The sequence below is a fragment of the Sus scrofa genome, chromosome 14, assembly GCF_054392235.1.
Source record: "Sus scrofa isolate SSC_HxYL_T2T_F1_AM1 chromosome 14, Sscrofa_HxYL_maternal_Yorkshire_Landrace_v2.0, whole genome shotgun sequence".
NCBI lineage: Eukaryota > Metazoa > Chordata > Mammalia > Artiodactyla > Suidae > Sus > Sus scrofa.
Window position 1 is genome coordinate 159,862,077 of NC_139396.1, and position 21,243 is coordinate 159,883,319.

At 55.6% G+C, this 21,243-nt stretch overlaps 1 protein-coding gene and 1 long non-coding RNA gene across 11 annotated transcripts in view; one reads left to right on the top strand and one right to left on the bottom strand.

The window, feature by feature from the left end:
* Positions 1 to 1,515: 1,515 nt before the first annotated feature.
* MKI67 (marker of proliferation Ki-67) overlaps positions 1,516 to 21,243 on the bottom strand; it is a 29,383-nt gene continuing 9,655 nt past the window's right edge. For 3 of the 10 annotated variants that reach the window (XM_021073741.2, XM_084995928.1, XM_084995925.1), the window contains 10 exons: positions 20,742 to 20,787; positions 18,975 to 20,021; positions 16,884 to 17,059; positions 15,138 to 15,459; positions 14,927 to 15,045; positions 14,637 to 14,808; positions 13,025 to 13,180; positions 5,509 to 11,888; positions 3,902 to 4,348; positions 1,516 to 3,094 (listed from right to left, as the gene is read on the bottom strand). In XM_021073741.2, the coding sequence (XP_020929400.2) occupies positions 3,032 to 3,094; positions 3,902 to 4,348; positions 5,509 to 11,888; positions 13,025 to 13,180; positions 14,637 to 14,808; positions 14,927 to 15,045; positions 15,138 to 15,459; positions 16,884 to 17,059; positions 18,975 to 20,021; positions 20,742 to 20,787 (8,928 nt within the window). In that variant the 3' untranslated portion in view covers positions 1,516 to 3,031. Of the gene's footprint in view, positions 3,095 to 3,901; positions 4,349 to 5,496; positions 11,889 to 13,024; positions 13,181 to 14,636; positions 14,809 to 14,926; positions 15,046 to 15,137; positions 15,460 to 16,883; positions 17,060 to 18,974; positions 20,022 to 20,741; positions 20,788 to 21,243 lie in introns of all 10 variants that reach the window. The other 7 variants (XM_021073738.2, XM_084995927.1, XM_021073739.2 and 4 more) reach the window with 3 other exon arrangements.
* On the top strand, positions 14,697 to 18,469 carry LOC146397140 (uncharacterized). Its single transcript, XR_014827190.1, has 2 exons — positions 14,697 to 17,848; positions 17,900 to 18,469. It is a non-coding gene; the product is annotated as an uncharacterized LOC146397140 (long non-coding RNA).

Here is a 21,243-nt window from a genome sequence, read left to right on the forward strand (position 1 = left end):
GGGGCCGGGAGGCTGATGAGCCAGCCCTGACCCCACCGCCGAGGTCCCCATGCACAGCTGGCTTGGCTTTGGTTGTCTCCCCACCCTCCCTGTGATCAAAATACCCAGGGTTTGAGATCATGCCATGACACCTGAGCCTGGGCACGAGTATTCTAGTCAGATACACCTGCCCTCCTGCGTGGACAAGGCTCAGTGAGTCCCCTCCAGCGGAAGAGGACACCCGGAGTCTGGTCTCCACGGTGCTGTGCGGAAGCCCATCATGGCTCCAGGGCAGGACCCAGGGATGGGGTGAGCCCATGATGGGGCTTGAGGGAGCCTCACTGGAGCGGAGCCCAGAGTCGAAGGGAATCGAGAAGCAGGAGGCGGGGGAAGTGTTAGGCAGAGAAAACAGCAGTGTGTGTGCGTTACACGTGTGTGTGTGTGTGTGTGTGTGTTACACGTGTGTGTGTGGGGGGGGGTGCCTTAAACAAGGGAGCCAAGAGTTGGCTGGTACAGACGTGAAGCCGGAATGTCAGGGAGACCGTGTGGCACAGCCACATCATGGAAGAGTTTGGAGGCAACAAGACAGCTTCCAGCTACTGAGAACTTCCTGTCAGAGGGATGTTGTTTACATGGGATCCGAGGCTCAGAGAAGTCACCAAACCACAGAGCAGGTGGGTATTTATTTCTTGCACCCCGTTCTCAAATACTCAATTACGCAGGCCAAATATTAATGGTCAATATGTCTGTCTGATGCTTCCCTCCCCAGAAATGCCAAATGAAGGATGCCTCCTTTGGAACATGTGTTTTTTTTCTTTTGGTTTTTAGGTTTTTATTTTTTCTGTTAAAGTTGATTCCCATTGTTCTGTCAGTTTCTGCTGTGTGGCAGGGTGACCTAGTCATTTGTATATATACATACACCTTCTCTGAGCATGTGCTTTCTCAAAACGCTTGTTTGAATGAGCTTTCTAATCCAGCCGCTACACCCCATAAAATGAAACCACCCTTCCTTATGCTCTTGAATTACTGTACTTACGAAGGTGCAAAAATATGCTGATATATCTTAGTGAGAGTTTTGGTTAGAATTGAACCCCAAAGGGGCTTTTTAATTAATCCATATCTTCCATTCCCCAGGCACACAGCTAAATTGAAACTTTCCTTTATGGGAGGTTCATACTTGTTACTCACTCTGAGGTGTTGGCAGAACAACTTAATCATAGAAAATTTCCACTATTTTACATTTTCTTGAGTTTCATCTACTGAAGTGACACGTTTATGACTCACACCTTCAAATGATGTGCCTTCTGTAATGACGGCTGCACTTCCTAAAATACTCCCCCTTGTGCTGGCCAGAATCCCACTCCTCTTTCCGGCCCCGCAGGACCGTCCCCTGCCCTCTGAGGGCCCCTCCCCGCTTCATCCTCAGCCTCCTCCCTGTCACTCAGGCTTTCAGGCAACACTGTCTAAAAGTGTCGTATGGCGGCCGAAAGAGCGAAGGCAAATACAGACTCAGAAAGACACGCCTGCATTCATGCATTCATTCAACAAACATTTATTATTTTGCGGACCTGGCTCCACACCAGACTCGGGGGATACAAGCGTGGACAGAGGGGGGCACGGCTGTGACAGATCACACTCCAGGGGACAGCGACCCTCTCCTGCCTCCACCCTCCCCTCAGCCCGGCAAGGCAGTGGCGCAGAGAGGGAGGACCCCACACAAGTGACCGGAGGGAGGGCAGGTTCACTTCGGATTCGGGGACCAGAGGAACAGGAGGACAAAGCGGGGGCAGGAATAGAGATGCTCAGGAGCAGGTGGACGGTTCTGAAGGGGAAGGGCTCCAGGCTTAAAACCAGAAAGAGGTATGAGCTCGCGGGCAAACAATTCCGAAATGGAGGGAAGGGCCCGCGCCCTGGGGCTCAGCGGTGGCCGTTCTCTGGGGGAGGGTTTGGGCTGGTGTTGCTCGCTGTCCCGGCTGAGGCGACGAGCCCTAGGCCAGGCCAGCAGGTGTGGTCAGGAAGGGCACCGGTGAGAGCACATCTGTCGACGGCTCAGAAAATGTGAATGACACGAACGCACAGAGCGGTGCCACAGTTTAGAATCAAGGGGTACCCCAGCCAACGGCCCTGAGACTTGGGGCAGGGGGCAGGGAGGGGGTTCAGATTAAAGCAGTCCTGGTTTAGACAAAGATACTTCAAGTGAAAAAGGCAAGCTTCCTAGTTAGTCCTCAAGTAAAGGAACCTCTTGGGAGCTCCCTGGTGGCCTAGCAGTCAGAGGATCTATGGGTGTCACTGCTGTGGCGTGGGTTCGATCCCTGGCCTGGGAGCTTCCACATGCCACAGGCACGGCCAAAAACATAAAAAAAAAAAAATTTTTTTTAAAGTGACACCGTCACCCTGAAGAGTCACAAACCACCCTCCAGATCACACTTTATTCCCTCTCGCGATCCGGACACTGGGAAGAGGAGAGTCCTGAGCAGGCGGCCGTGCGAGGGCCTGACCGCGTCTCCCCGTGGTAAAGGCGCCTCCTGTAACTTCCTTTTCCTGTCCTCTGCTCATCCATTACCGCCTCCTGGGTGCCTGCCTGGTGTTGGGGCCGCACGAGGAGCCCCCTGTTCACGGTCGGATGGCGGATGTACCCGGAAGAGGTGGAGGCCGCAGGCAGACACAGAAGCACTTACGACAGAGTGGCAGCACCGGAGCCCACGGCCACCGGGGACCGACCGAGGGAGTCACAAACCTCGGGGCTTCACTTTGCCAAGGTGAAGGCCACACCGTAGCAAAATCCCACCCTCCCCACCCCACCCCACTCCACCCCACCCCAGGTTTAAAGTTTTATCACTTTGTGAGACCCGGCAGTCCGCTTCGTCATCTGCACATGAGGTTTTCGAAACTCTTTAGAGCCAGAAAATGCTAAGCTTTGTTCCCTGAGGACCCCAGAGCCTTATTTACAGAATTCACTTTAAAATTTACAGCAAATATGGTACTAGAGCTTATCACTACACTGAATTGATTACCCCCCCACCCCCCCCCTTAAACTTCAGCTGCATCATCTTCACCGCCCCGACGACTTCTGACTCCTGGTTCTTATTTTCCTGACGGACACGTTGTCATCTTCCTGTTTGGGAGCAAAATGTAACTTTTAAGTCATTTTAAAGAACAATGTTGGTAACCCCAGGCCTGGCGTGTGCAGAGTCGGGAGCTGCCTGCCAGGAAGGCACACGCCCCATAGCAAAGGGGACTCTGTGGGGATCCTTTGGGACAAGCGAATCAGGTCTTATCCAGATAATCAGACTGCGTTTAATCCTGCCCCCCCCCCGCGCCCCCGCATTTGCTCAATGGCCGTCGCCACACGTGATGCTGAACCTGCGGTGGCACCAGGGATGCCAACCACCCACTGACTTGGATAAAATGCCGTGTGGGGAAGGGAGGACGCGAGGCTGCCTCCTGAAAGGGGACTCCTAATTCCTGAACGGGAGCTCCTGCGGACACCCCAGGGGCTCTGCATCCCCGATTCCCAGAGGGATGCCTTTGAAACCCAAACAGCTCCCTTTGGGTCAGGTCTGCTCAGCCTCTAACCGGAGACGGAGCCCTCTAGCTGGAATCCTCGTACAGGACCCGCAGGAAGCAGCCAGAGTTCTAATGGACTAAACCGCCGGTTCTCCCTGGAGGGTGACTTTCCTGAGTGAATTTACCATCGGAAGTGGGATTTTTATTTTAAGCGGGATTCCCAAGACACAGAAACCCGACTAAGCCGCGAAGGCAGAAATCCATTGGCTTAGAGTCGTGCTCATTAGAGGAGGCCAACCGGAAGCTGGCTGCGGGCTATTTGGTCGCATGAGCTGCATTTGCTTTTGCCACCCGGGGCCAACGTTGTATGGAAATATCCCCGCTCATCAAACAAGAGGAACAGGAAATCACTTGCCTTTTGAAGACTGTGGGCACCTCTCTTGGCACGTGGAGTTACCCTCGGCTCGGAGTCACGCTCCGATGGGTTCCCTCTAGGGCGGACTGTTGTCTTTCTTGATCTCAAGCCCGTGGCAAGGCCCGAATGTTCCGTGGCTTCTTTCTCTTCCTGATCCTGCAGGCGGATTTCTGCCCGTTTCTCCCTCACTTTCCGCTCGGCTGCATCAGGTGAAAGTGTCTTATTCTGCCCCCCGGATCTCGAGCGCACCTGACGCTCTTGAACTTTGCCCCCCGAGGTGGGATTTTCGGCTCCATCCTCCCGGCCTCGCAGCGCCCTCTCTCCGGAGGGCTTCACAGACTTCTTTTCATGCCTCGTTCTTCTCATCTTTTCTGCAGACGGAAGACACTCAGGTCTCTGCTCTTCTAAATCGGTTTTATTTGGGCGCCTAGGATGCAGGGACATTCCCTAAAAAAATCAAGACATCCCCAATGATGAGGAACGCAAATCTCAAAACTCCACATGCAGAAGAACATTCGAGGGTGAACTCAAAGGGGGCTTCATGGGAACATCTTACACTGATGGAGTTGCTAGGCTGCCAGTAATTGCAGAGGCAAGGCTGCGCCTGTCGCTCTGATCCTATGGAACAGCTGGCATTTCCACCAATAAACCATGAGAAAGGGATTCAGGATAAACTCGAATCGTCATGTCTGAATGTCAGAGATGTCACTCTGATTACAATAAGCATGAAAAGGGTGTCCCAGGAAAATACCCCCCCCCCCTTTTCAGGCAGTAAACGAATCTCTAATCCTTTAAGGATTCCTAATTCCTAATCCTTTTAAAGGAGCCTTTAACCCTTTGCTAGAGCAGGACAGGAAAACCTCAATTTCTGCAACTGACAAGCTTCGCCACCTAAGAACCCAGCCAGTGGTGGGGTCCCCAGGACACGCTCAGCCCGTGGCCGTTGTTCTGTCTAAACACTGCCACACACACCCCTTCCCCCAGCACCCTGGGTTCTGTGTCTAGAACCACAGCACCACTAGGGCACCCACTTTTTCACGGCACAAAGCCCCACATGTTTGAAGATGAACTTAACTCAGTCACCTCCCAAGAAGTTTCGGCAAAATGTACAATCATCAATTTGACCAGTTATTTCCCCCAATTAGCCTATTCTCTCTGCCAATCCCCAGTGGATGCTTTCTTTTCTTTTCTTTTCCTTTTTAATTGCTTTTTAGGGCCGCAACCGCAGCATATGGAGGTTCCCAGGCGTGGGGTGGAATCGGAGCTGCAGCTGCCAGCCTACACCACAGCCACAGCAACGCGGGATCCCAGCTGTGTCTGAAAACTGCACCGCAGCACACAGCAATGCTGGATCCTTAACCCACTGAGCGAGGCCAGGGATCGAACCCACATCCTCATGGATACTAGTCGGGGTCTTAACCCACTGAGCCATAACGGGAACTCCCCCAGTGGATGCTTCCTGGTGGTCTGCAGTTACCGTGTTCAACGCAGACCCCCGGGAAAGGGCAGCCACATGTCCACTTGGGTTACACACAGGTTGTACCAACCATTATGCCCAAGGGAGAGCCTCCGCCCGAGCCCCGGTCCCTCCTCACCCGGCCCATCACCTTGTCTGGAGCGCCTGCGGCATCTCCTGGTCCAGCAGCGTCCGTTTTCAAGTCACCCTCGGGCAGCTTTCCCACGGGCTCAGTCCTCTGGACCGCGACTCTCAGGCTTTTCTGCTTCATGCCCAGGGGGTCGGGCAGGTCCCCTCTCTCCCTGGGGGCCGCCCTCTGCCTCTTCTGCAGTGGCTTCTCGTCCCCGGGCTCCTGTACGGCCGTCTCGGGGCGCAGCCTCTTCCTCCCTGAGGCCCGGCCGGCCTCTCCCTGCTCCCTCTGGGGGGATGCGTGGCTTTCACTCGGTGATGTGCCCCCAGGGTCTTCCGTGGATCTGACTTTAGAGGCCCTGAGGTCACTTCGGGATGTTTCTGCAGGCCGTCTTCTGCCTGCTGTTGGCCTCAGGGCTGTCTTAACGTGGGCAGCATCATTTCCCAGTCCCTTGGCCTGCTCTGGCCTTGGGAAGGGCTCCTTTACACTGCCCAGGCCTCCCGGTGGCTGGGCCTTTTCCTTATGTGATCTCAGCCGACTCTTGGTACCGACAACCTCATCTGCTGAGTCCAGGTTTGGCCCCGAAGTTTCCTTAAACACTGCAATGTCTTTCTCATCAGCTGCCGGTTCTGACCCTGTGGGTCTGGTTTCCCTCGCTGCCCGGGTGGGCTTCCTGGGCGCTGACGGCCCTTCTGCGTCCACTTCCCCTGGTGGTGACCGGAGCCGTCTCTGTCTGGTGGGCCTGCTGGCCGGTCCCGCGGGTGGAGGTGGGCAGGGCGCTGCAGCGATTTTAACCTCACCCGCCTCTTCCGTGGCCTGGTCTGGCTTTGGGAAGGGTTCTCTGAGACTGGGCTCATCTTCCATGGGCTGGGTCTTTTCTTTAGATGTTCTCAGCCGACTCTTGACTCCACTTGCACTTTCAGCAGGGTTGAGTTCCTTCCCGGAGGTTCTTTTAGACACTGCGATGTCTTTCTCATCAGCTGCCAGTTCTGACCCTGTGGTTCTGGTTTCCCTCGTTGCCCGGGTGGGCCTCCTGGGCGCTGATGGCCCTTCTGAATCCACGTCCCGTGGTGGTGACCGGAGCCGTCTCTGTCTGGTGGGCCTGCTGGCCGGTCCCGCAGTTGGAGGTGGGCAGGGCGCTGCAGTGATTTTAACATCACTCACCTCTTCCTTGGCCTGCTCTGGCCTTGGGAAGGGCTCCTTTACACTGCCCAGGCCTCCCGGCGGCTGGGCCTTTCCCTTACGTGATCTCAGCCGACTCCTGGTGCCAACAACCTCATCCGCTGAGTCCAGGTTCGGCCCCAAAGTTTCCTTAAACACTGCGATGTCTTTCTCATCAGCTGCCGGTTCAGACCCTGTGGGTCTGGTTTCCCTCGCTGCCCGGGTGGGCTTCCTGGGCGCTGACGGCCCTTCTGCGTCCACTTCCCCTGGTGGTGACCGGAGCCGTCTCTGTCTGGTGGGCCTGCTGGCCGGTCCCGCGGGTGGAGGTGGGCAGGGCACTGCAGTGATTTTAACATCACCCACCTCTTCCTTGGCCTGCTCTGGCCTTGGGAAGGGCTCCTTTACACTTCCCGGGGCTCCCGGTGGCTGGGCCTTTTCCTTACGTGATCTCAGCCGACTCTTGGTACCAACAACCTCATCCGCTGAGTCCAGGTTCGGCCCCGAAGTTTCCTTAAACACTGCGATGTCTTTCTCATCAGCTGCCAGTTCTGACTCAGTGGGTCTGGTTTCCCTCGCTGCCCGAGTGGGCTTCCTGGGCGCTGACCCCCCTTCTGCGTCCACTTCCCCTGGTGGTGACCGGAGCCGTCTCTGTCTGGTTGTCCGCCTGGTAACTGGTTCTGCTGGTGGAGATGTACAGGGCATTTTGGTGGGTATGTCATCAGCCACAGGGTCCTTGGCACGATGTGGGGTTTGGAAGAGCTCCTGGAAGCCAGCCAGGTCTTCCAGGGGTGGGACTTTCTCCCTGAGTGTTCTCCTTGGTCTCTTCCGTTCTCCGGCTACATTTTCTGCTGAGTCCAGTTTCTGCTTTAGCCTTTTCTTAAATGCTTTGTCTTCCTCCTCAGCTGCTGGTCCTCTGTCTGAGTGCCCGGCTTCCTCTGGTGTCTGTCTGGGCTTCCTGGGTGCTGAGAGCTCAGCATCTGTGCCCACCTTCTGGGGAGGGGTTCTGAGCCCTCTCTTCCCACTTGCTGGTGTGTTGACTGGTTCTGTTGTGGGGGTTTTGTCACCGGTCACTGGGTCCTTGGCGTGATGTGGGGTCTGGAAGAGCTCTTGGAAGCCAGCCAGGTCTTCCAGAGACTGTGCCCTTTCCCTGGGCATCCTTGGCCGCCTCTTGCTTCCACCTGCATTTTCTGCAGCATCCACTTTCTGCTCTGGAGTTTCCTGAAATAACCTGATGCTCTCACCACCACCTCCTGGCTCGCTGTGCGTGTGTGGGGTCTCCCCCAGGGCTCGTGTGGGTTTCCCGGGAGCCGAGCCCCCAGCCTCTACGACCACCTTCCCCAGAGGCGTCCTGAGCTGTCTCTTCCTATTGGTTGGTGTGACAGTGGCCTCTGGTTGTAGAGAAATGTGGGAAACTTGGGGTGTTTTGACAATGGCCATGGGTTCCTTGGTGTGAAGTGGAGTCTGGAAGAGCTCTTGGAAGCCAGCCAGGTCTTCTAGAGACTGTGCCTTTTCCCTGGGCGTCCTTGGCCGCCTCTGAACTCCTGTTCCACGTTCAGCAGCGTCCAGTTTCTGTTCCGGAGCTTCCCGAGATGCTGCAGCGCCTCTGTCCCCACTCTCTGGTTCTCTCTCTAAGAGCTTTGCTCCTCCTGGTGTTTGTCGGGGTGTCCTGGGCACTGAGAGCTCCGCGTCTGTGTCCCCTTTCTGGGAAGGGGTCTTGAACCGTCCCTTCCTACTTGGTGTGTTCACTGGTTCTGGTTGTGGAGACAGACAGTGTGTTTTGGGGGTTTTGTTGTCAGTCCCGGGGTCCTTGGCGTGCTGTGGGGTCTGGAAGAGCTCTCTGAGGCCAGCCAGGTCTTCCAGGGGTCGGGTCTTCTCCTTGGGCGTCCTTGGCCGCCTCTTAATTCCTGTTATGTGTTCTACGGAGTCCAGACTCTGTTCTGGAGCTTCCTGTGACCCTGCAGTGCCTCTGTCCCCACCCTTTGAGCTCACAGTGTCTCCTGGTGTTTGCCGAAGCTGCCTGAGGCCTGAGACACCCTCCGGCACCTCCACCTTCTGGGGAGGGGTTCTGAGCCCTCTCTTTCCACTTGCTGGTGTGTTGACTGGTTCAGTTTTGGGGGTTTTGTCACCGGTCACTGGGTCCTTGGCGTGATGTGGGGTCTGGAAGAGCTCTTGGAAGCCAGCCAGGTCTTCCAGAGACTGTGCCCTTTCCCTGGGCATCCTTGGCCGCCTCTTGCTTCCACCTGCATTTTCTGCAGCATCCACTTTCTGCTCTGGAGTTTCCTGAAATAACCTGATGCTCTCACCACCACCTCCTGGCTCGCTGTGCGTGTGTGGGGTCTCCCCCAGGGCTCGTGTGGGTTTCCCGGGAGCCGAGCCCCCAGCCTCTACGACCACCTTCCCCAGAGGCGTCCTGAGCTGTCTCTTCCTATTGGTTGGTGTGACAGTGGCCTCTGGTTGTGGAGAAATGTGGGAAACTTGGGGTGTTTTGACAATGGCCATGGGTTCCTTGGTGTGAAGTGGAGTCTGGAAGAGCTCTTGGAAGCCAGCCAGGTCTTCCAGAGACTGTGCCTTTTCCCTGGGCGTCCTTGGCCACCTCTGAACTGTTCCACGTTCAGCAGCGTCCAGTTTCTGTTCCGGAGCTTCCTGAGATGCTGCAGCGCCTCCGTCCCCACCTGGTCGTCTGTCCGAGAGCCCTGTTCCTCCTGGTGTCTGTCGAGGCTTCCTCAGCGCCGAGAGACCGCCCCGCGTGTCTGCCTTCTGAGAAGGTGTCTTGGATGTTTGGGTCTTGCTGGTGGATGTAACAGGTGCTGCTGCTTGTGAAGCATGGCAGGGCATTTCTGGGGTCCCGTCCTCAGCCACGGGGTCCTTGGCACGATGTGGGGTTTGGAAGAGCTCCTGGAAGCCAGCCAGGTCTTCCAGGGGTGGGACTTTCTCCCTGAGTGTTCTCCTTGGTCTCTTCCGTTCTCCGGCTACATTTTCTGCTGAGTCCAGTTTCTGCTTTAGCCTTTTCTTAAATGCTTTGTCTTCCTCCTCAGCTGCTGGTCCTCTGTCTGAGTGCCCGGCTTCCTCTGGTGTCTGTCTGGGCTTCCTGGGTGCTGAGAGCTCAGCATCTGTGCCCACCTTCTGGGGAGGGGTTCTGAGCCCTCTCTTCCCACTTGCTGGTGTGTTGACTGGTTCTGTTGTGGGGGTTTTGTCACCGGTCACTGGGTCCTTGGCGTGATGTGGGGTCTGGAAGAGCTCTTGGAAGCCAGCCAGGTCTTCCAGAGACTGTGCCCTTTCCCTGGGCATCCTTGGCCGCCTCTTGCTTCCACCTGCATTTTCTGCAGCATCCACTTTCTGCTCTGGAGTTTCCTGAAATAACCTGATGCTCTCACCACCACCTCCTGGCTCGCTGTGCGTGTGTGGGGTCTCCCCCAGGGCTCGTGTGGGTTTCCCGGGAGCTGAGCCCCCAGCCTCTACGACCACCTTCCCCAGAGGCGTCCTGAGCTGTCTCTTCCTATTGGTTGGTGTGACAGTGGCCTCTGGTTGTAGAGAAATGTGGGAAACTTGGGGTGTTTTGACAATGGCCATGGGTTCCTTGGTGTGAAGTGGGGTCTGGAAGAGCTCTTGGAAGCCAGCCAGGTCTTCTAGAGACTGTGCCTTTTCCCTGGGCGTCCTTGGCCGCCTCTGAACTCCTGTTCCACGTTCAGCAGCGTCCAGTTTCTGTTCCGGAGCTTCCCGAGATGCTGCAGCGCCTCTGTCCCCACTCTCTGGTTCTCTCTCTAAGAGCTTTGCTCCTCCTGGTGTTTGTCGGGGTGTCCTGGGCACTGAGAGCTCCGCGTCTGTGTCCCCTTTCTGGGAAGGGGTCTTGAGCCGTCCCTTCCTACTTGGTGTGTTCACTGGTTCTGGTTGTGGAGACTGACAGTGTGTTTTGGGGGTTTTGTTGTCAGTCCCGGGGTCCTTGGTGTGCTGTGGAGTCTGGAAGAGCTCTCTGAGGCCAGCCAGGTCTTCCAGGGGTCGGGTCTTCTCCTTGGGCGTCCTTGGCCGCCTCTTGCTTCCAGTCACACGTTCTGCAGAGTCCAGACTCTGTTCTGGAGCTTCCTGCGACCCTGCAGTGCCTCTGTCCCCACCCTCTGGGTTCCTGTAGGAGAGCCCCGCTCCTCCTGGCGTTTGCCGGGGCTGCCTGAGGGCTGAGAGACAGTCCCCCGTGTCTGCTCTCTGGGGAGGTGTCTTGAGTGGCCCGGTTATGCTGTCTAAGCTGAGGACGGGTGCTGCTCGTGGAGGCTGGCAGCGCATTCCCGGGGTTTCGGCTTCAGCCGTGGGGTCCTTGGCGTGCTGTGGGGTCTGGAAGAGCTCTCTGAGGCCAGCCAGGTCTTCCAGGGGTCGGGTCTTCTCCTCGGGCATCCTTGGCCGCCTCTTGCTTCCAGTTCCTCCTTCTGCAGGGATCCGTTTCTGCTCTGGAGTTTCCCTAAACAGCTTGATGCTTTTACCATTCCCAGGGGCTCTGCGCACAGGCGTGGTGGCCCCCGGTGTCTCTGTGGGCTTCCCGGGGACCGAGGGACCCTCGGGGTCCCCTTTCCGGGAGGGGGTCTTCAGCTGTGCGCTCCTCCTGGAGGTGGTCCCAGCTCTTTCCGCTCCAGGCGGTTTGAAGCGCGTGCCTGCGGCTCTGTTCTCGGCATCCGCTGCTTCCTTGGCCCGGGCTGGCGTCTGCCAGAGTCCTGGCCGGTCCACCTGCGCCGCCCCCGGGGGCTCTGGCTCGGGCAGGGCCTCCACGGGGATCAGGTCCACACTTGGTTCACACTTGACCTCGGAAGCAGCTCCGGATCTCCTCCCAGCTGACATCTTGGCAGAACTTTCTTTGGATTCGACGTTCTCCTTCCCCGATTCAAAAGGCCTTTCACTGTCCCTCCTCTCTCCCTCCAGCTCGGGCTTGGCCAGCGGCGTGTTCCCCAGGCGTCTTCCCAGGGCGTCCTGGACAGTGTGGGGTCTTGAGCCTGCGGCCTGTCTCTCAGGACCCGGCGTCTGTGGGCCCCTGAGCTCCGAGGACCTTCTAGGCCTGTTTGCACTGGATGCTGCCTTTGGCAGCTCTGCCTCGGACCCCGGAGATTTCATCTCGGGACCTGTTGTTTTAGAGACACTCCTAGGAGTTTTGGCAATACTTTCATTCATTCTAATAGGCGGGCGTCTCAGGACTGGGCTTTCGGAGCTTCTATCTGCCGGCTCTTTTGGCGAATCCTCCGGCCCGAGGGACACGTCCCCTCCTACAAGAAATTAAAACACACAGGCTGCAAATACTCTGCTCACTGTGCTGTGTCAGTTTGGTATTTTGTCCTCAGGAGGTATTAAGAGCCAGTGATTCAGCCTCCCAGCCCCTAGGGATATGCGGCTGCTTATTGGCCATAAATCTGCTGGCGTGGGAACCACACACGCTTATACTGTTGTTGGCTGTGCAGTGGGGTCATGCTTTGGTGCTAAGGATCTATGGGGAGGAGATAAAGAAAGATCCTTAAGAAGGCACCCCGTGAAGGCTCCCACCCAGGTCTCAGTGAGATGAACAGACTTTTTTGTTGTTGTTAAACATGAGAAACAAACAGCTATTTCATCTGCTGGGCTGTCAAGGCAATAACACAGACCGTGTCTATACACGTAGGGTCCATGTGACACACAAAAAAGGTCTATTTTCTAGGGACAGGAAGCATCTTGAGTGTGGCACGCTGTTCGTCTACGACAGGAACCTGGGGCCCAGCATCAGTGAGAGAGAAGCCCCCCCATCTCATGCTCATCCTGCGGCAGGTGGCAGGTGCCCACCCAGAGACAGGAGAATCTGCCCGGGGCTCACCTGCTGCCCTTTTCGTGGGGAACCAACAGCACTCTTGTGTTTGACTAATTTACGTGCCGTTGTGAGGAGAGGCCCTTATGCTTTCCTGCTTATCAGCCTCTGTACTTGGACTAAATGAAGAAGGCCGAGTGTATGCAGGTGGTTTATGGTTATTAAACAAGGATGCTCTTTTAAGCAAGTCTGGGAAAGGCAGGGTTAGTTCGTCTGCTGCTAAGAAGTTCTCTAAAAAAAAACAGGACAGAGAAGCTGGACCTGGTACTTGATCAGGAGTGTGTGTCGTAGAGAAGGAACACAACAGCTGTTGTGAAACGAAAAAATACCATCGGAGGCTCCGCTTTAGCGGTGTCTGGGGAGCACTGGGACACAGGTTCGATCCCCGGCCCAGTGCAGTGGGTTACGAATCCGGCGTTGCCGCAGCTGCAGTTTAGGATCTGATCCCTGGCCTGGGAACTCTATGGCCCATGGGGCAGCCACAAAAGACATAAAAAAGAATACCATCTACGGTTCCTACTGAAAACATCGAAGTGCCGGGGGGCGGGGGGGGGGAGGGAAACCAACCCCCAATTTCTGGAGTGCACAGCAGAGGTTTTTCTCCTGGATGAGGTCCCAGAAGCTTTTTCCCAAGTAGATCCTCTGGATTTGAAAAAGTGGAGGCACACGTGCTCATCCTGTGTGGCTTCTCTTTCGCTGGCGTCTTAAACATTTCCGTCAGCCCTGTGACAGGAACATAGCGGAAAAGCAGTGAACACGCAGCTCCTACGTGCAAACAACCAGGCCAGTCCCGACACACAACAAAGGAAAGGACAGAGTGCCAGCCGCAGGCGGCTCCCCAGAGTTCCCGGGAGACGAGAATCCTGCCAGAGGGTCCTCAGCAGCCGTGAACCCGATTTTTTAAGAGGACGGTGGAAAGTTAGACGTCACCTCTTCTTCTCAGAACGAAAATCAAACACAGGAAGCTGATGTCCCCCTTCTTACAGATGGGTCCCCAGGTGTGAGACCCGACAGAGGACAGAGGCTGCCCCGCGGGGTCTCCCCTCCGCACGGCCCAAAACCTGGAGCCGTCGTGCTGCTCAGTGCATCCCAGGCTATGCAGCGCGGGCGCTGATGAGCAGATACACTGTCCCCGGATTCTAAAAGTGACCAAGGCCTGTCCGTTTTTAGTGCTGTCAAGTAATATCACCGTCTTTTCATTTTTAACACCGAAACCTCACATGACCTCAGGGAAAAAAACCAGTACAGCATCTCAGTGGAGTTGCTCAGACACACACCATCCCCCGTCCTCCTTCCACCCCTCCTTCCGCCATCAATGGACCCAAACGCGCTCTCCGTCTGGCGCTTCTCGGCACACTGTGCTTGGGAAGACTCTTCTGGAGGCTCCTGAGTTGGCCAACCCCCTGAAAAATCTCGTCCCTCCGCCACTGCTCAGGCCGTCCTTAAAATATCCGGGATTCAGCCCTCCTCAGGCATTCATGTTCTGTCATAAACGCCCTCATACCAAGGGGTGGCCACGGCTGACTGTCTAGAGAAATGTTTGGAAGGAAAGCTGAGAAAATCCACCATCTGGGGCACGGAGTATTTAACCCTCGATTTATCTTAAAAAGATTGTTGAAAATCTGTCTTCAGTGCTCCTTTACATGTATATATGCACCTGATTCTCAAGGATACAGATACACACCTAACTGCAGAGTGGGTGTGGTATAACTTAATTTATTTTTCCTCGTGGAGCACACTATCAGAACTCTAGCTATATCACTGTGCTACATTTATTTTTCAAAAGGCTTAATGTGCCTTAATCCACATGTGACCCTGACGGGGGAGCACTGTGCATGAGTTACATAAACGGTACAACAATTCTCCCACCTGAAATTCTCTCATCCTAAGATTCCACCTAGGGAGTTCCTGCTGTGGCTTAGTAGGTAAAGAACTTGACATAGTATCCATGAGGATGCGGGTTCGATCCCTGGCCTCGCTCAGTGGGTTAAGGATCTGGCATTGCCACAAGCTGCCATGTCGATCACAGATGCGGCTCGGATCCTGTGTGGCTGTGGCTGTGGCATAGGCCTCAGCTGCAGCTCCGATGTGACCCCCAGCCTGGGAAGGTCCATATGCCGCAGGTGCACCGTAAAAAGAAACGAGAAAGAAACAAAAAGAGCCCCGGCTGTGCTTTTACCTGACAGATCTTCGCCGAAGTCCATTGGTTTGTGGGGCACAAAGCTGTTGAGGATCCTGCAGGGCCGAGCCGGCCCGGTCACTTTCTCCAGGTGAGCTCTCCCTACCACGATGGTGCAGGGAGAGTTGGCGTGGCCTGTGCTGAACTGGTTCTGAAGGATGTCAGTCGGCTTCTGGAAAAGAAACGCAGAGGCCCCCAGAACATGAGAGCGTGAATCCACACTGAACGCGCCCTTCTGGGCGTGAGTGTCAAAGAGCCGCTCCCCCTCCCCCCGACCCGGGGACACAGACCGTGGGCGGGGTGGTCCTCCTGGGCTTCTTGCTCAGCGGTCTCGGAGGCCCGCGCTTGACGGCTTTGTTCTGTGTCTGCTTGGCCCCAAGTTTCACGACGTCTGCCCAGGATTTGGCCACTGTCACAAGGAAAAGAAGGATGAGACTTTGCAGAGCTATCGGCCAAGCGAGGAAATCCGCCCTGAAACGGATGCGCGGAAACCACACTCACCAATTAAATTGGCCTCAGAAGCGCCACTCCTTCGCCTGGAGTAAATCATCTGTAAGATCCCGTGCTGGCCCCGATCCAGGGAGGCTCTCTTCAGAGGCAGGCTGCCGCTCTTCCTGCCTCCTCTCCGGGGCGGCTCTGTCTGGTGAGGAGCTGTGCTGCCGCTGGAGACGGAGGGCGCCTCGGCGGACCCACGGCACCCATCGGGTGCGGCTGGAGAGGCGTGGGGCGCCGGAGGAGCTGGCGATCTCACGCGAGCATGTTGTGCGGTCGTTTCCCGATGGGTTTCCGAAGAATCTTCCTTCCCGGATGGCTGAGGCTGCTCCTGACAAGATGTCAACGCTTATAAGAAACCTTACCACAGAGAGGACACCTCCGAAATGAATGGGAAAATTCTACTTGAGAACTTGGGGTGTTTAAGTCTTTCTTTTTCCCCTTTGGCCACATCTGCGGCATACGAAATTTCCTGGGCCAGGGATCGAACCCGTGCCACAGGAGTGAAATGCCAGATCCTTAACCACGAAGCCACCAGGGAACTCCCAGGTTGTTTCAATCTTAAAGCACCAAACGTTTCAACCAGTGTCTGTCAAGTGTACGACAGAGATGGGAGTCTGTCCCCTCGTTTAAGGAGAAAGAAAGGGAGTTTAAAAAGAAGCTAACAAGAACTTCCCGTTGTGGCCCAGAGGGTTAAGGGCCCCAACATTGTCTGTGAGGATGCAGGTTGGATCCCTGGCCTTGCTCAGTGGGTTAAGGATCTGGCGTTGCTGACAGCCGCAGTGTGGGTCGCAGATGGGGCTTGGATCGGATGCTGCTGTGGCTGTGGCATAGGCCTCAGCTGCAGCTCTGACTCGACCCTTGGCCTGGGGACTTCCACATGGATGCAGGTGCCAGGATAAAATAAAAAGCGAAAAAAGCAGCTGACAAGCCTGAATCGGGGTATTTCAGGTGGAAGGAACTTCTACCGGGTGAAATGCTGACCTAAACCCAAGGGCACACCACCCACAATGAGTGTTTCTATGAGACTGTGCCCACCTGCATGGAAGCAGGGCGCCCACTTCTGGGCGGGAACCTATGTAAAAGGGAGGGGAAGCAAGACACACTTCACACTTCCTTTGGTGGGAAAAGAAAGTCAAGAGGGCCCCGGGCCCGCTGGCGAACGGGAACTGAGGGCCCACAGCTTTCTAGAGATCTAAGACCACAGCCTGGGGCAGGTGGTGCCAAGGTCTCAGGAGCTGATGGTGAAAATCCTAGGCACGCTGCCACCCAGGACCTCTTTCCACTTTATAGCTCTAAACGGGAGAAAACCAAAACCTTATGGTTCTGGACTCTTTCAGATGGCGTTTATTATAACCCCAAAATGGTCATCAGCCCTGGAAGTGGGTGTGGGGGGCCGATGGCCTCTGCAGAAAAGGGGAGCCTCAAGGGACCCCCGGTGCTGGGCCGCCCTTGGGCCCTGGTCAGGAAGCAGGTGTTCGTTCCCCAACACCCGCTGGAAGGAGCGCTCATGGAGACTTGCCTCATCTACTTTTTATTAGAAGGAAAGAGGTCTTCCGTCTGTCTGGGAGGGATCGAACCCATGTCACGGCAGCAAAATGTCAGATCCTTAACCACGAAGCCGCCAGGGAACTCCTGGGTTGTTTCAATCTTAAAGCACCAAATGTCTCAACCAGGGGCTGTCAAGTGTGCAACAGAGATGGGCCCACAAGGCGGGCGAGCCTCAGACCCGAGGGGACCAGCAGGTGACCTCACCTTGATGATTTTCTTCAGCGCAGCTGGCGTGTGGGTGGCCAGCGACCTCCGCTGCTTTGGCGTCTCCCCTCTCTTGAGAGGCGTGTTAGGAGGTAAGTTCTCATCGAATAACTCGGGCCTCAGACGCCCCCCGAAGGAGACCCGCCTCCTCTTCGGGGGCGCCCCCTCCGTCTTCTCTGGAATAAGGGACACAGGCATGAGAAAGGTCATGAAAGCCGCAGCGGAGGTGCGCCTTGTTCCCACTTACCGCTGGAGGCGAACCGATTCTAAGTTCGCTGCGACCGGACCCCAGAACCTGCGTTTTCATGGGATGTTGATGGAGCTTCAAGGGCTCCTCAAAGAGCCAAGACGAACTCCCAAACACCAAGTCCCAACCCAACAGGATCGGACTTTAAGGTTGACAAAGCCTGTGTGGACAGAGCTTCGTCAAGGGTGTGGCCTGAAGCAGTGGCCCCCACTGTGGAGCAGGGGGTGTCGGAGCAGCAGAAGCCTGAGAAAGCTTTGCCAAAGCCACGCTCAGGCCTCACCCAGACCTGCCCGGGGAGCAGAACCCACGAGCTGGAAACTGCTCCCGGTGATAGTGACCGATGGGCAATTGTATTTATTTATTTGTCTTTTTAGGGCCGCATTCGTGGCATATGGAGCTTCCCAGGCTAGGGGTCATATCAGAGCTGTAGCCGCTGACCTACATACGTCACCACCACAGCCACACGGGATCAGAGCCGCGTCTGCGACCTACACCACACCTCATGGCAACATCAGATCCTTAACCCACTGAGCAAGGTCAGGGATCGAACCTGCCTTCTCATGGACACCAGTCAGATTTGTTTCCGTTGAGCCACAATGGGAACTCCCCGATGGGCAATATTTGTGTCCTAAGCCCCACTCCCACCATGAACCGCTCGGCCACGTGAACCGTGTCTGAGCCACATCCCCCTTCAGGAGACTCATGGGGACCCCAATGGGTGTGGCACTGATTTCAGAGCCACGCACCCTGCCCTGTGGGCTCTGTGAAGAAACAGACGGCTGACAGCAGGGCCCTGCCCCAGAAAACCAGGGTCCCTGAGGAGCGTGGGGGGCCCAGGAGCTATGACACCAGCTCCAGAGGTTTCATCTCTGCCATCCAGCGAGTGACAGCAAGGTACCAGTTTCCCCACTTGCAAGATGGATCTAACAAAATGCCCGTCCCAGGGGCCCTCCCGCTGCCTGCAGTGAGGGTCTGTGAGCACCTGGCATGGAACCCACGACAGGAAGGGAGCGGGGGTTCTGAGAGCCATGTGGCCTGAAGAGACTTCCAATGACAACCTAGCAAAAGCAGACTCCCTAGGACACAGAGCTTACAGCTCAGCGAGTTCCTGCTGTGGCACAGCAGGATCGGTGGTCTCTCTGGAGCTGGGGGAGGCAGGGTTGATCCCTGGCCTGGCACAGTGGGTTTAGGATCTGGCATTGCCACACCTGCAGTGTAGGTTGCCACTGCAGCTCAGATCTGATTCCTGGCCCTGAGAACCCCATATACAGCAGGGTGGCCAAAAAAAAAAGAAAAAAATAGAGCTAATAGCTCAGAATTAAACTCTTGAGACAAGCAATTACACTCATGCTTATGCTCCTTTGTCTTTTTTCCCCTAATATTGGAATTATTTTTATTTTTTTCATAAGATTTTTATTTTTTCCAATATAGCTGATTTACAATGTTCTGTTAATTTCTGCTGTGCAGCAAAGCGATCCAGTCATATATATATATATATATATATATATATATATATTTTTTTTTTCCCCCCCCCTCACATTATCCTCCTTTGTTGTGTGGTAGACAGAAGAATCAAATCTGTTTGGGGACCCTCCTAGCTCCTTAGACCCCCTGCCAAATTCTTCCCCAACAACCAGCACTCCCTCTGTCCCTTCTCGGGATGGCCGTATATCCAGGTTTTCACACAAGTCTGAGGGCAGACACGAATGTGCCTCTTCTCACCGTGTGCCCCAGAGCCTCCCAGAGCAAATCATCGGTGAAGGAAGCAAGGTCTCCCTAATCATATCTAGACAAAAGGTGGGTGGAACTTGCTGCGGAAAATAAATTCAGGTGAATAAACTTACTCATGGGGTCACTGAAGCCGCTGATGTCAGCTGAGCTAAGGCCAGGTAACCCAGGGCCCATCTGCCCAGCGGCCGTGCCCAGCTTCTCGGGCTTGTTGAGGACATCACTTTGATTCTTCCTTTCAGCTTGAAGGACCAGTGGAGCTGAAATAGCCTGCATTTCCACTGCCGTAGCCAGATCGTCAGCATTTGTAGAAATACTCTTCCTCTTTTTGGAGAATTTTTCCGGTGTAGTTGCAAAACTGTCGGCCTCTTCAACTTTGACGGGTGTCTGATTTCTGGGTAAGAACTTCCGAGGCATCCATGCCTTACTGTCTGCCCTGAAGCCTTCGCTCTGACCTTGACCTAGACGCGGGGATTCGCTTCCATGAAGGACACGCAGCTCTTCGCTCCGACGCCTCCGAGGACTGGGCTGTGCGGCCCGCCCGGGGGTCGGGGTCCTGGTCCTCTGGGTCCCCGTGCGGGGGAGGCTGGGAGACTGAGCTGGCTCCCCATCGCTCCCCTTTTCCAGGCTCCGGCCTCGCCCCGGCTCGCCCCCAGCAGGCTCTGCCTTCGTCTGGGGGCTGCGGCCCGACTTTGGTCGGGGTGTGAGGGAGCCGGGCGTCTGCACCCCGGCAGCAGCACTTCCTCCTCCTGTTGTGCGGGGTCCCTGGGACGCTGACTTCCTCCGACTCTGCGGACCATCGACTGATGCCGCTCTCACATCTAACTCCACCTTCAGGGACTCGTAGAGCCTCCTAAAGGGAGAGTCTCCCTGCTCACCATTCCTAAGACCCTGCATCGAGGACAAAGCCTTCAGTTCTCCGCTCCGGCTCCCTAATGCGACCGTGGAATCCTCCTTAGCATCCCCAGCCGCGGGATCTGGCGCCTTTCCGGAGTCCTCTGCAGCCTGTCCTGAGGGATGAACGCCATGCGGTGTTCTCCTGGCCGCAGGATCCTCTGAGACGTTCCGGGCTTCGGGGGCCTTCGTCACGTGCGCCAGAGCCCTGCCTGAAACGTCCTCTTCAGTGACCTTGGGACGGACGCGGGCGTCCTGACCTTTCCCGCCTTGATGACAGGGTAGGAAAGAAGAAACAGAAGTTCAAGAGGGTCTCAGCAATGAACACCCAGAGGGTTCAGATTCGAAACTGTTTCAAAGGGTCTCAAAAACCTAGCTTGTCAGAGTTCCCCTTGTGGCACAACGGTAACGAACCCGACGAGCACCTGTGAGGATGTGGGTTCGATCCCTGGCCTCGCTCCGTGGGTTAAGGATCTGGCGTTGCTGTGGCTGTGGTGCAGGCCCGCAGCTGCAGCTCTGTTTCAACCCCTCACCTGGGAACTTCCATGTGCCGCTGGATGAGCCCTAAAGAAAAAAAAAGGGCAAAGGGGAGGAGAAAGAAAAAAAAAAAAAAAAAAAACTCACTTTTCACTTAGCCTACAAATTTCTTAATGGCCCAAATGTATAATAAGAGTATTTCGATATTAGTATTACAATCCAAATAATCACATTAGCCTCCTCTAGCCAAGCGGAGACAGCCAGGGCCTGCCACCTGCTCAGAAAGGAGGGACAGCTGGGCAGGGCAATTTCTCTCTACATGGACCCTCCAACCAGCACAGCGGCCACACAGCACTGGGGAAAACCCGCCTGTTGTCTCTGCCTCTGTTTGTCCTGCTAACGGACACCCCCGTCGTTTAACTTCTGCAGCCCCAACACCTAACTCTTGTGTGCTTGTCCCTGCCCTGCCACAACGCGACAGGATCTCAGAACAAAACCAAAAAACTACTCACCGGGGTTGGATGAGATGCTGGATCTTGAAGCCCGACGCGAAGATTCCTATGAATCCGCAAAGTAAGAACAGCGCTTTAGATGACTTTTCAAACACCAACCGTCCTGGTGACTAAAATATACTTCCCGTTGATGCCCTGCTCTAACCAACCGTTCCTACAGGACTTTCAGAGACTTTGGGAAACAAGCCCAAGACCTGTGCGCCCTCGTGCTCCTAAACACGAGCATTGCTCAGTTGAATTTTGTTTCCTTTTCAGCCTTAGCCACAACATATTAAAGTTCCCAGGCCAGGAGTTCCCATTGTGGTTCAGTGGTTAACGAACCCCACTAGTAACTGTGAGGTTGGTTGTGGGTTTGATCCCTGGACTCGCTCAGTGGGTTAAGGATCTGGCATTGCCGGGTAGTGTAGCTGTGGTATAGGTTGCAGACGCAGCTCGGATCCTGCATCGGTGTAGGCCAGCAGCTGCAGCTCCGATTCGACCCCTGGCCTGGGAACCTCCATAT